This window comes from Elgaria multicarinata, chromosome 10 (genome assembly GCF_023053635.1).
Source record: "Elgaria multicarinata webbii isolate HBS135686 ecotype San Diego chromosome 10, rElgMul1.1.pri, whole genome shotgun sequence".
In the NCBI taxonomy this organism is placed as follows: Eukaryota; Metazoa; Chordata; class Lepidosauria; order Squamata; family Anguidae; genus Elgaria; species Elgaria multicarinata.
Window position 1 is genome coordinate 57,907,797 of NC_086180.1, and position 14,437 is coordinate 57,922,233.

Genomic DNA, 14,437 nt, shown 5'->3' on the forward strand with positions numbered 1-14,437 from the left:
CTTGAACATTGGCTGTGCTACCAGAGCTGATGGGGTTTGTAATCTAGGGCAGCCTTCTGCAACTTGGTACCCCCACATATTTTGGACTACAAGTCCCATCAGTCATGTCCAATGGCCATTCCCTCCATCATTGTCCTTCCCTGCCATCCTCCTCCAGGTCTCCCTGCCTCTAGTCTCCCTGTCATTTTCCTACATTTTGCTGTCCTTTTCACTTGCTTCCTAGTACCTTTTTCCTTGTCACCATCCTCCTCTTCTTTCTCTTTTCCCCCTCCTGAGTCGCACACCCACCAGTCCCTCTCCTTGCACCTGTTTGACTCTTTTGTTCATTTCTGCCAGTGGCTGAAGAAAGGAAGCACCTTCAAGATAGAAGCTTGGTGTGGCCATAGCAGTGGCTGGTGGATCATTGTAAGAGCCACCTCCAAGAAGGCAACATCTGCTAGATGGAAGGGAAAGACAGATGGATGCATTTTATTTGACTTTTATCTAAAATACATATAGGTACTTTACCTTACAGGGCAGTAGCTGGCCCAAGGTGGCATACAACAATAAAATTCATATGATTAAATTCATGATAAATAAGCAGTAATAAAAGCATCAAAATTCCTCAAAACAACAAACAATAAAGCATGCATTCAATGACAAATGGTCTGAGTACTTCACTAGTATGTTCTTCTTCCAAAGCTTTCCATTCATGAGATGCTGTTACATTAGTAATTGCCATCTTTGCCCAGGTGCAGCCTTTCCCAGTTTTCCTTTGTATACAGAATAGATGTTTATTATTGCCTTCCTTGGAATCAACTCTATATGGCAGTTTTTCTTCATTGCTGTAAGAGGGTAGAATCAGTGAAGGCTTTCAGGAAACCCAGCAGAGAGTTTTGGGATATCCTCACATGGTTTCATTGATCCTCCACTTGGGTGAAGTGTGTGTGTGTGTGTGTGTGTATGTATGAATTGCTTAACATGCATATATGCTGCCATTGTAGTGTAGAATACAATGTAATATTCCAGGCAGATTAGCTTTTACAATGCATGATGCCGTGTTCTACTTGTGGCCCATTACATACCTAGATGAACAATCCTGTTTTAATACATAATCTTCTGAAAAATGCTTTTTCTATTTCTTCCGTTACAGATCCAGAGATCTTATTCTTTCATGATTCTCTCATAAATGTGCCGGAAGGCAGCGACGCTCTTATTCAATGTCCAGTGACAGATCCAGAAATTTCAGGTTTCACTTTGAAGAGGTGCCAGGCCAAACCTCTGCCTGAGAATATGGTGCTAGTTCCTGATCCAAAGAAAGGAATTACCATCAAAAATGTACAGAGATCATTTCTAGGTTGTTACCGGTGTGTAGCGCAACAAAATGAAGTGGAGAAAGAATCACCAAACATTTATCTTGACGTAAGGCCAGGTAATACACATCTTCATCTGGACTTGGAATATCTAGTAAAGCAGACTTCTCCAACTGTGCGCCCTCCAGAGTTGTTAGACTACAATTCCCATCATCCACAGCCAGAATATCCCTGATTATGCTGGCTGGGTGTAATGGAAATTGTAGTTCAATACATCTAGAGGGTGCCATGTTGGGGAAGAACGGCTTCCATTTTTACATAATTTCCTCCTGTGGCTTAGGCAACCAGTATAGCTGATTTTTTATAAGATTTTATGTTAACAAGAGTAATATAATTCGATAATTATTTCATGCTAATGGTACACTCCGCTTCCATCAGTGGATGGCAAGTCGTAACCTTATAAAAATGGCCATGGAATGAGTTTCTTGATCAGGCGTCAGTCTTCCAGGATTATTTATTTATTTATTAATTTATTAAATACCGTGTAGGTTTCTCTGGGCATGTTCTGTAATTCTGGTTGTTATTGTTTTTATACTTTTAACTAAGATGTATTTCGCATGAAAGCACAAATCTCTAATACATTGGAGAGATTTAAAATATTTCTAGGAGGTCTGATATTATCTTGGGAGGTTAAAAACTGTTGATTCCCACCCTGCCCCCCACTTCTTGGAGGGTTTGCATGTAACGAAAAATAATACACCTCTAAATTGTTTTCCAGTTCACAAATCCCTTCCAGCCATCACCTTATCCAAACCCAACCACCTTCTCAAAGAAGGTGAAAAATTTGAAGTTATGTGCACAATCACGGATCTGGATAGCACTCTGAAAGCTAATTGGATTTTTCAAGGCAGCGCGGTGAGTTCATTATACCCCATCAGTCTTAACTAATGTACTTGAAAGAACAATCTAAAAACAACAACACTCCACAGGATCACATGCGGGGGGTGGGATTGTATACTTCATTAACTGTGACAAATCAGTATTACTGAGAAATGTCTTTACCAAGAGCAGTAGCCTTGACAGATCTGGAATGGAAGCCCCTGGCCTTTCGTGGATTTCTAGCCTTTCTTCCATACAGCCCTTGGCAACAACCTACCTGGATTAGCATCAACCATCTCTTCCTTTCCGATTGACAGCAGCTGTTGGATTCCACCCACATGACTTCCCCTCTACTTCCTGTGATTCATTTCAACTAGAAATCATCATCCCAGCCGAGAGCTACTAAGCAGACACCTACCCTGTTGCAGCTTTAGAATCTGTGTCGTGTTTCTTGCTTCATCCATGTTCTTCCTTGCTTTGATTCTCTTTGCTTTGTCTTGATCCTTCGAAGCATGCTTGTCCTTGTTTATATCCCTGCTTTCATTCACACTTTTATTATTTTTTTATCCTGACTAAGACCCAGTATTGACGCTACGTCTCTATGTTTGGAGTCACAAGTGAGAACTGTTAAAGAACTGTTAGTCTTCCCCTTTCCCAACCTGGTGCCCTCCATATGTTTTAGACTACAATTCCTATCATCCTTGACCACTGGCCAAGCTGACTGGGACTGTTATAGTGTAAAACACCTGGAAGGCACCAAATTGGGGAAGGTAAACATGCATTGAGAGTTCCAGGGACAATTAATAACAAAAAAATAACTGGGACAATTTATAAATGTGAGGTTCCAAGAAGAGGGCAGGGATAGAAATTGCGATGCTCAAGAGGAAGAGCCTGAAGACCTAAAGCAGTAGTTCCACCACCTGAAAGACTTGGACTTCTGATACTAAGGTTAATTGGATTTTTCCAAAAGGTTTGCTATATAGTCCCACAAACTAATTGGGGCTGCAAGTTGCCAAAGTTTGCAATTCATTGGCTTGGAACACACCTCCCAGCCATTCATAATGCTTGCTTCTAATCTGAGGAGGTATGGAAGATCAGGGATAATGGGGAATAGGTAGGACAGATTCAGACTTCGTCATGCTCCTAATGTGGTGTTTGGGAGCATGATGGTTATTTGGAAAAGGCTTGTAATTGGGCTGAGAAATAACCAAACTGTGGGGAGGGGCCATAGCTCAGTGGTAGAGCACCTATTTTGCATGCAGAAGGTCTCCGGTTCGATCACCTGCGTCTTCATGAAAGAATCCTGCCTGAAACTCTGGAGAGTCACTGCTACCAGCCACTACTGACAATACTAGACTAGATGAAGTAATGTAAGGTCTAGGGTTGCCCTTCCCTGAAGCCATCTGATGCAAGCACACCAGGTGACAAAATTTGGGAAGAGCAGCGGGAATAGTAGTACCTGCAGGTGCACTCACCACTTCTTGGTTCTGCTGGCAACCTGTAAGCAGCCAGCGGGACCAAGAAGCGGCCACTCCCACAGGCCTCCTGGGCAGCTCCCGCCCACCCAGTCTGCTTGTTTAGACAGGCACCAGGCCGCACCCACCAGCCGCACCGATTGCCCCTTGGTCCTACCGGCTGCGTGCCCATGGCCAGCAGGTCCAAGAAGCAGCGGCTGCCCAAGCAAGCTGCCCAGGCAGCCGGGAGATGCCTGAGCGAGCAGCCACCTCTTGGTCCCGCTGCCTACCCGCACACCTCCCACCCACTCAGACTGTCTGCCTGGGCAGCCGACAGCACATTTACCTCTGTCCTGTTCTGCCTACTGTTCTGGCTGCTCATCTGAACAAGAGGCAGCAGGACAGAACAGAGGCAGTGGGTCACTCACTGGCTTGCCGGCCTCTCCTGGTAGTCTGACGAGACTTCCAGGATGAGGTGACTGAAGTCTCAGAAGATGTCAAACCCCTTATTCTGGAAGTCTTGCAAGACTTGAAACTTCTGGGAGAGGCGGGAATGCCTTACAGGAGCCAGCTGGCACATGGGGTAGGTGCGCAGGGTGGGGGTGGGGCAGCGCCAGCAGCGTGCATCAGGCAGCAATCCACCTTGGGCCTGGCCTGATAAGGTCTGTCTCAATATAAGGGAGTTTCCTGTGTTCCTTTGTTTGTTTTAACCGGTTTTTTAAGGGAAATGCTTTGGCTAGCCAGACCCAATTCCATATTATTTATTGGCAATGAACAACACATGGGTCAGAGAGCATAAAACAGGGCAGAAGGATTTTGGTCCAAGTACTGCAACTTCAGGGAGTCCTAGCAAAGTGGAAATAATTTTTAATAGTGGCCACTCCACTGAGGTAACAATTGAACTAGCTCTAAATCACTGATAGTTTGCAAATTTGTAGGCACATCTTGTAATTTAAGTGCCTAGGAAAAACTCTGAAGAAGAGTGCTTCTAACCTTGCTGAGTACGATCCCACTGTTAATTGCCGACTCTTAATAGCAGTGATTAGGATATATAATCAGCAAGTCATGTGTGCATATAGAAAAGACTTGTGTGGCACTGGAAGGCTAGATAAATCGCACAGCCTTGGGAAAATATGTCCTGCGTAATCTCTCCCTGGAGTCCTACATGCTACTCTCCACTAATCCACCGGTGCTGGCACAGGTTCTGCCTGTTAAGTGCTTATCTGTCAGCAAATTGCAACTCACCCACTCCAAGGGTGAAGCAGGCCTTGGTAGCACGCGGTCCGAGGTGGGACCTGCAGATGGGAGTTCTGGGACTGTTCCAAGATCATTATGAATTTTTCATTCAAAAACTGGTTTTCGATCGGGCCACCTTCTAACTCTTTTTTATTCTTTTTTCCCCCTTTTAGTTTTGTTTGTACGTTCTACATTTGCTCATTTGTATGATAAAAAAAATTATCAAAATATTTGGGAGGGGGTGACACTTTCACCCGTATTTTTCTCTTTCAAAAGAATATTTGGTGGCAGTCTGCTAAATTGGTAATAAGAAATAAAAATGGGTCTTGAAATTGTTAGGCTGTATGTTTAGCAGTGTTATTATTATTATTTATTTATATAGCACCATCAATGTACTTGGTGCTGTACAGAGTAAAACAGTAAATAGCAAGGCCCTGCCGCATAGGCTTACAATCTAATAAAATCATAGTAAAACAATGAGGAGGGGATGGTAATACTGATTCCCTGCCACATATGGTTAGGAAATCAGGAGTTAGCTTCAGAAATGGGTTCTCCCTCCCTGCAGCCCTTCTCCTTCGTAGAATAGGATTTCCCCCATCGCCCCACAACTTAACAGGTATGTTGATTAAGCCATTCATGCTGCACCATTTTTAACCATGGTTAAGCCTCACCAGGGGCTGTTAGACCAAATTTTACGTGTTTTTTAAATTACATTGGCTATGTTTTCTTGGCATGGGATGCTACCAGTCTAAGGGCCAAACTGAATGTTCTTGACTTGATGCAAAGCTGAACTATGTGTGATTGGTTTATTTACTCCAGAGTAAGTGCTGTTTGGGAAAGGAAGGTTTGAATTTACCCACCTGTTTTGTCCTGAAATTCCACATACGCACACTTACCAGGGTGGGGTGGAAAGGTTAAAAGTAGGTGTGGGGAATCCTCTATTGACCGAAATGGTTCCCCCCCCTTTTTTTTTTTTATCTCCTGAAGAGGGTGGGTAGAATTTCTTACTATGGAGTAAATGAGCCAATCGCACATAGCTCAGCTATGCTATACATTATTACAAAAATGTTTAGTTTGGCCCTAAGATTGGAATCCTTTCCAGTGTTACCTCAGTGGTGCAGCAACTGCAGTTCTGTCTTCTCATTTCCTGGGACAACATGGGAGGAAGCATTGACACACAGCTACTTACCAAGCTAGCATTTCTCCTGGGAACTGGGGCAGCGTCATCCCTGCGCTGGGAAGGGGCTGCGTCGTAGTTTCTGCCCTCCCACTTGACCTGCGTCTTCCAGCATACTGAAGCGGAACAACAAACAGACAAGTTGTAATGGCCTCCATGCTGCTGAGATAATATTGGAAAGGGTCCTGAGATTGCACGTCTCCTAATGTTGTCATTATTACTAAAAAAGAAGGCAGACTACTAAGAACGTAGGAGTGAATCTGAAGAAAGGAAATAAGAAGAAAAAAGGTGTGTGGGGGGGGGGGAGTGAGAACAGCTCTCGGAAGGACTTTTCTCCCCCAGAGAGAGCTTGGAAAATGTAGTTGTTTTGTATGGAGAGGTTCCAGTGACAGGTTTGCCATGATGGCTTATTATTCTGGTTTTAAGTTATGAATATTAATATGGTGAAGTTATAATTACATCTATTTTTAATTTATCTGGGAAAGATGCTGTGTACACTGTATCTTAGATGTTAATTTTTCCTCCCCCTTGCCGACAGACTATTACAACCCAAAGAAGGAATGTGGGTGATTATGGATTTGAAACAAAATTAACGTTGAGCATCCGTTCAGTGGGAGTTAATGATTCTGGAGCGTTCACGTGCCAAGCAAGCAACCCCCTCGGAACATCCAGTGACACGATAACCTTGAAAGTACTAGGTAAATAGTAATAGAGCAGACGTTTAAGATTTCTCTGCCATGGGGAGAGGAAATAATACATACGTATACTTCAACCCCCTCTCTCTAGTGCAGAAGAGAGGGTGTGAAGGATTGTTGGAAATACATATATGTATAATGTTTTTTTAAAGTTATGCTAAAAAAAAGTCCAATGCCGTCTGTAAAAACAAGGTTCTGAACAAGGGTTGGCTTATTAGTATGAATGTTAGAATTTGTGACGGTGGTGGTAGTAGTAGTAGTAGTATTTCTATGGCACCAGTAATGTAAATGTAGTACCCATTCCTCTTATACTGTATCCATTTCACGAAGCCACTAGGATACGCCTTACATGCACGCCCAGCTGACACCATGTGAATAACATGACTACATGGGTGAATAAAATGACCAATTTTGTATGTGATAGCCATATCTGCATGTGACTGTGCCCCATTGATACCACAAAGAAGACAAAACAAATACTTCAGCATTTGGAATATTATCACTTGTTGAAGGTGCACACATGGGGAAGACTACAAGTGGGTCAGTGCACTGTCCCAGAGGAGGCCTGTGTTGACAGCATTTATTTATATTGCCATTGCAGCATAGGTCCTGACCTCGTGTGAGTGTTTTGGATACTTTTCTGCAGGAGGTGAGGTACGAATGGTGCCTAAGACATGACAGAAAGTGCAGGAAATGTTTCTGCTCTTTAGCAAGGGTGTTCCTCCTGCACTCAAGGGAGAGGCAAGCTATGCAGACTGTTAAGCTCATGCTGGTACCCTGAGGCACACATGGGGGAAGACTAGAGGTGAACCCTCTGATAGGGAGCTGGGCCATGCCTAAGCACTGTGCGCATATATATTGTAGGAATGGGATGCTCTCGTCACTGTGCAGCCTTGTTTCCTCCTAAGGGTAGCCAACTGTTGTCATTGTGCTAGTGGAAACTAGGTTCCAAACTGGGTGCAAGAGGAGAATCCAACTAAAGTTACATTGGTGCAACAGGTTGTACATAATTATTGTGCAACCTGTTGTGCTTGTGCAATGGAAAGGTTTGGCAATGTTACCTATTTATTTATTTATTTATTTATTGCATTTCTATACCACTCAATAGCCGAAGCTCTCTGGGTGGTTTACAAAATTAAGACAATTCAAGTATAAAACAACAGTATAAAACCATAATATAAAATACAATATAAAAGCTCAACCAGATAAAAACAGCAGCAATGCAAAAATACAAATTTAAAATACAAATTTAAAACACCAAGTTAAAATTGATTTATAGACTGTTAAAATACTGAGAAAATAAAAAGGTCTTCACCTGGCGTCTAAAAGAATATAATGTAGGTGCCAAGCAAACCTCCTTAGGGAGCTCATTCCACAGCCGGGGTGCCACAGCAGAGAAGGCCCTCCTCCTGGTAGACACCTGCCTCACTTCCTTTGGCAGGGGCTCGTGGAGAAGGACCCCTGAGGATGACCTTAGGGTCCGGGCAGGTACCTAGCACTGTTTGAGTTTGCAGAATGACAGCGGCTCAATGTCAGAGCCATTGGGGAATGCCCCTGACCATTGCTTTAAGTAAAGCAGGTATTCTAATTCCATATGATGTCCACTCTTGTATTACACCACATAAGTACCTAAATTGTTGATTGTATTTTATTTTTATAAAAAGTGCCGTGAGTGTCAATACAGAATGGGGCACTAAATACATTCACCTATTATTAGTATATACACAGAGCTAGAATGAGGTTTATTTTCTCTTCCAGCTATTGGCATGCTAATTATGTTGTACAGAGAAATGCACTTAGTTATGTTAGGAAATTACTGTGTTTTCTGTGGATTCTAAAACGCTGTTACTTGTGTAATCAAGGAGTGAAACCTATCAGGACGTTCTCCAACACAAATCCTCGTTGAAATAAACAGGAACTGCCCCAAACAAAGCAATTGCTTAGAGTCACACAAACTATGTTTAAAATTAAAATAATTTGTAAAAACATTAATACAATAGATAGAATGTGATAAAAGCAACCACATCATAGACATTACAACAAAACAAGAATAGTACGAATATACTACTTGATGGATGGATTGTATTTGTGAATTCCACCCCCACCCCACCCCACACACCTTTAAAAAGTGCTTAAGGTAGCCTTCTCCCAGCTGGAACTCTCCAGATGTTTAAGATTACAACTCTTGCATTATTGACCATACTGGCTGAGGCTGATGGGAGTTGAATTCCAAAACATTTAGCTTGGGAAAGGCTGGCCTAAGCTGTATTCTCTATTTCTTGTATATAAAAAACATATACTAACGCTGTAATCCTGTGTAAACTTATCTGGGAGTGTGTCCCACTAAACTCAAATGATTGTACAATTAGTCTGAAAAGCCTTAGAGAAAAGGAAAGCATTACAAAGAGCAGTATACAATGACAAGATGTAGTGGGCATCTCTGTAAAGTCTGGCCTGGTAAAATGGCTGCTGCAGTTAATAAGCCCCTGCTCTATGTTTTATTATGGGGTTTTTTTTAGTTTCTGAACAGAAAGCATATGAAATAAGGCCTCCCCTGGAGCAGTATCCAACACAGTGCTATGCTAATATAAATCATGTTGCAGTAGCATCAGTGGCCTGTGCTGCTGTGCCAAAACCACTTGCTTGCATAGTCAGTTTTCTCCAGAAACCTGTCATGCCACCAAGTGCTGTAGGAATTGCACTAGAGGTCATTTCCGCAAATGCAGCATAATTTACATTAGCGATAGTGTTGCATTGGATATTGCCCATTGTGTTTGAGTGAAGAGGAACATATGGGGGAAGCTATTCCCTAAAGTAGGCTGGATTGTGCCCAAAGATCACATTCTAGTGTGAAAAGCCTGATTTCCAGGGCCCTCTAAAAAGTCTGAGCCATTGTCTTTCGCACGCACTCTATATCAGCTCCGTCAAGAGCCATCAAAGGTGCTTACATTGTGCTGTTTATTAACATGCTTTCCTGAAAAGCCTCCCTAGAGTGCTGGATTACTGTGACACGTAGTACTTTTGAAATATTAAAATTACCATAAGTGCTAAACTGATTAGGAGCATATTCATGTACTGTAATTAGCAGGAGTATTCTGAATATATCTTTACCCATAATTGGCGAAACATTCTTTTTTCTCCCAGTTGCTCTGCTTCCTAGATGGTTTTATTTCACAAACGAAAATGAATAAAATCTAGCTGTTATGTTGTGGCATTTCTGGATTATTTGGATATTCCTGTGGACCAAATTCATTCTCAGCTATAAATACTATGGGCACAATCCCAGGAATAATAATGGGAGTGCATCACACCTATGTTAAAAGAGCTTGATTGGTTGCTAATGTAGGGTGACCATATGAAAAGGAGGACAGGGCTCCTGTATCTTTAACAGTTGCATAGAAAAGGGAATTTCAGCAGTTGTCAGTTGTATATATGGAGAACCTGGTGAATTTCCTGCTTCATCACAGCAGTTAAAGCTGCAGGAGCTATACTAGAGTGACCAGATTTAAAAGAGGGCAGGGCACCTGCAGCTTTAACTGTGGTGATGAAGAGGAAATTTCACCAGGTTCCCCATGTATACAAATGACACCTGCTGAAATTTCCTTTTCAATACAACTGTTAAAGATACAGGAGCCCTGTCCTCCTTTTCATATGGTCACCCTAGCTAATGCAAGGTGATGGTTCTTAACCTTAAGTCCCTAAATTACCTGGATCAAGATACCCTAGACGCCATCTTTTTCCATTTGAATCTCCCCTTGTACTTTGATCAGGCTGAGAGACATAAGAACATAATAAGAGCCATTCTGGATCAGACCAAGGTTCATCTATTTGAGCATTCTGTTCACACAGTGGCCAACCAGCTGTCCACGGGAAACTCACAAGTAGGACATGAGTGCAACAGCACCCTCCTGCCCATATTCCCCAGTAACTAGTGTACATAAACATACTGCTTCTGATTCTAGAGGTAGCATGTAGCCATCAGGACTAGTAGCCATTAATAGTGTTACTCCACGAATAGCTTTATCCTCCATGAAGACCCTTCTCTGAGCACCACAACTTTCAAAGCCTAGACTAGTGGCTGCAAATTTTTATTGCTAACTCTTTGACGATATCATTGTCTATGGTTTTAATGTTTTGATTGTTTACTGGTTTATCTTTGTTGTACCTTTATGGATATTTTTGTGTTGTGAGTCACAATTAGGTCCTGATATAGGCTACATATGATACAAGTTAAATAAAATAAATACGTAAGTAAATAAATCCAGCCATAAGTTGCATGATTTTAATATCCCCCTGAAATCAGTGGCTGGATCTGGGCCTATGATATAAATGAGTGTACAGGGAGTAAAATCTCTTTGTGCAACAGGAAGAATTATTGCTCACCTCACTCAATAAACTGTCATTTTCATTCAGTCTTACGTTTAACTGATAAGGCTTGCTTTTCTACAGGTTGCAATTTATAACATATTTTTGCAGTAAAGTTTCCTTATTCCATTGACCTTGATTTAATTATATATGTGTTTAGAAATACAGAAAGGTTCCAGAGATTTTTTTTTAAAAAAACTTTCCATTTTACCTTTACCACCAGGTAAAGGATATATCAATATATCAACTTCAACCAACACAACAGTAAATGTCAATGATGGAGAAAATCTGGGTTTAATAGTGACATATGAAGCATATCCCAAGCCAGAAGAAGAAGTGTGGTTGTATATGAATGAAACATTGCAAAATTCATCTGATCATTATGTGAGAGTCACAAATATAGACAGAAACAGGTAATGTAAGATGGTGCAACCAAACATGCTTTGAAATGGTAACTGGGTCCCTTTTCTAGATAGAGTGGTGGGAAGCATCATGGAGTTATCATGTCAATTTCCAGTAGCCCTTAGGTATGGTGTACAGGAGCTGAGAGGGTAGAGGTGTGTTCAGTATTTCCTACTTCTCTAACAACAGATAATTGCCAAATCTAATGACTAATGTCTGGGAGTACTTGTCAGTTTTGTTAGGTCCCTTGCCACCCAACCCCACTTGGCATGGTGAACCCATTTCCGACCCCTTACAGTTATGAGCGCAGCAGTACAATTGCTGCTGTTGGTACCAACCATTTTGTTTCCAACACAATTCCCATGGGGCCCTTGTCAAAGCATAGCTCTGCAGTGTTGTTATGCCAGGACCCCTGAGGCATTATGGAGGAATTACAATGGTGGGCGCCAGCCAGAGCTGCCTGGATGGTAGTGCTGGGTGGGTTCTTGTTTACCTTTGCCCAACACTGAGAGGACCATTCGGTCTGGATGGCTGTAGCCAACATTTTAGATTGGCAATGGGTCCTCCTTAGGACTTGGGCCATCAGCAACTGCCCCATGGTGCCCACCCCTTACTAAAGTGAGCTGTGACGCTGCTTCCTTTGTTTGACGATTCCAGTCTTCCACTCTCTTCCTGGGGAGGGCATGTGTAACATAAGGACAAACTCTGCCAATTCCCATTAGCCGTAAGGTGAGCCATAGCTGAGATGGAAATTAAGAAGCCTCATGATTTTTCCTAGCCAAGTCAGTAGTAGCGAGCATACATTTACATTACAAAACATGATAATGTTATTAAAGGACAAAGTTGAAGGTCTTGCAAATAGCAACAAATAACCAGTGAATCCAATGCAGAGGTACTTAGTTTTGCTTAGTAGCAGGTAGGTGTTACTAGATTTGTTTCTGTCTCACCCTTCACCCAAGTAGCACTTACAACACAGCCCTTTCTATATGAGTGTTCCCAGATGTAAGTCAGTACCACTAGGTTCAGTATGGCTTATTCCCAGGTAAGTTAGTTAAGAATTGCAGCCGTAGTGTTATTTTATCCTCCCAACATCTGTGAAAAAAGTTAGGCTGAGAGATAGCGACTTTTCAAAGGCCTCCCAGTGAACTCTATACTGAGTTGAGTTTGAATTTCACACAGGCAAGCCCAGTGCTCTTTGTCATTGTATTAAGCTAACTGGCGTTGAGATTTACTCTGTGCTGCTGTGCTTTTGCATTAGCAGGAGAAACAATATTTCAATTCAGGAGCCTTCAAGCACCCCTCCATGTAGTAGCTGCAACTTGTGAAATGTAGTTGTCCAAAAGGAAACAGGAGAATAACAATCTTCAATGCAACAAAATTCAGAGATCCATGTATAAACAGCCTGCTTAATTTCACTGATGCCTCATGAAAGCAACTGGGTTTTGTGTTTGTGCTATGAGTAATATGATAATAAAACTGTATTTCTTCCTCTTGTAGTTATTCCAGTGAGCTTCACCTTACTCGACTGAAGGGAACAGAAGGAGGCATTTACACATTTTTTGTGTCCAATTCAGATGCCAGCTCCTCTATATCATTTAATGTCTATGTGAACAGTAAGTAGAAAAGAGCAGTCTACAGTATTTCTTTGTCACAGATCCTTGCACCTAATAAAACAAAATGAGCCTGCAAGATGTCACAGGCAGGATCCTAATGATCACCACAAGCTCCGGGGCTGGTGTAGCTGACTAGCCTAGATCACATCCATCCAAGGGAACAGAGCAGCTTTGGATCCAGTGGATCCAAAGCTGGTTTGTCACTACTCCATCCATGGAATGTCCCATTCTGGGACTTTCCTCCTGAAGCCACCAGCAGGAGAACTGGTGGCAACAGCTTTCTGCCTGCCTGGACCCAGCAAGGGCCTTTGCTGGGGCAGACCTCCATCCCAGTGCTTCTCTCTGCTGGTGAAGGCAGGGGATGAAGCATCAGTGCACCATCCTAACCTTCTCCAACCATTAACAATGGAGGTTGGGAGGTTAGGATTGTGCTCTTAGCCATCAAATATAGCTACCATAGTTTTAGTCTATTACTTTTATTGTATGTGCGTAGCCACTCAGTCTACAGTATACAGCTCTTGGGTTTCCTCTTACAGGGTTTTAGAAGACATTTTAAATGAAGGAAGGATTACTTAATGTACTTATAGTAAGTGGAAGGTTTGCTTACCCCATATAAGCCAACTTCAGAATGCCTGCACCCCAATTTCACATGTTTATTATTTATTCTCAAGTTTCTGTAGCAGACTTCTTCCAAGGATTAGATTAGGCTAGGGCAGGGCAGCCTTCTCCAACCTAGTGCACTTCAGATGTTTTGGACTACAACTCCCAGCATTCCTGACCATCAGCCATGCTGACTGGGGATGATGGGAGCAGATGTCTGAAAGTTCTGGAGGACACCAGATCAGGGGAAGCCTGGACTAAGACATAGTGTCATTCCTCTTCCCCTAGTGACACCTTTATCTGTAATCAAAGAATGTAATAAAGCTGGATGTAAATATGTACCAGGGCTAGCAGGTGTGTGCAGTGTTTCCCTTCCAGAACTTCTGCAGGGACTGGCTTGATGCACTCCACTGTTTTTAATTATCCCCAATATCAGAAAAAAGTTGCTAATGGCTATATATTGCTCACTGCTTCAGCTACAACGAATTAATTATTGAATGTTTCATTAAGCTGTTTTGCATAGTTCCATCCTCTTGTCAATAATCACCCATTAAGTGCTTTAAATCTCTAATTTCATTAGTTTATTAAGTGCTATTGAGCTACCATCAAAGCAGATTCCAAGCACAGTTAAAGATAGCTTAAAGAAGTTACTTTCCTACTTTTGCATCACAATAGTCATCACTTCAGAGTCATTGAGTCAATTTGCATTGCTTTTATTGCCAGT

General features: G+C 42.2%; 1 protein-coding gene across 1 annotated transcript in view; it reads left to right on the plus strand.

Annotated features, from left to right (window-relative positions):
- Positions 1-14,437, plus strand: part of KIT (KIT proto-oncogene, receptor tyrosine kinase) — a 48,200-nt gene that overhangs the window by 6,964 nt on the left and 26,799 nt on the right. The window contains exons 3-7 of the mRNA XM_063135105.1: positions 1,133-1,411; positions 2,071-2,207; positions 6,577-6,736; positions 11,322-11,511; positions 12,998-13,113. Of these exons, the coding sequence (XP_062991175.1) occupies positions 1,133-1,411; positions 2,071-2,207; positions 6,577-6,736; positions 11,322-11,511; positions 12,998-13,113 (882 nt within the window). The remainder of the gene's footprint in view (positions 1-1,132; positions 1,412-2,070; positions 2,208-6,576; positions 6,737-11,321; positions 11,512-12,997; positions 13,114-14,437) is intronic.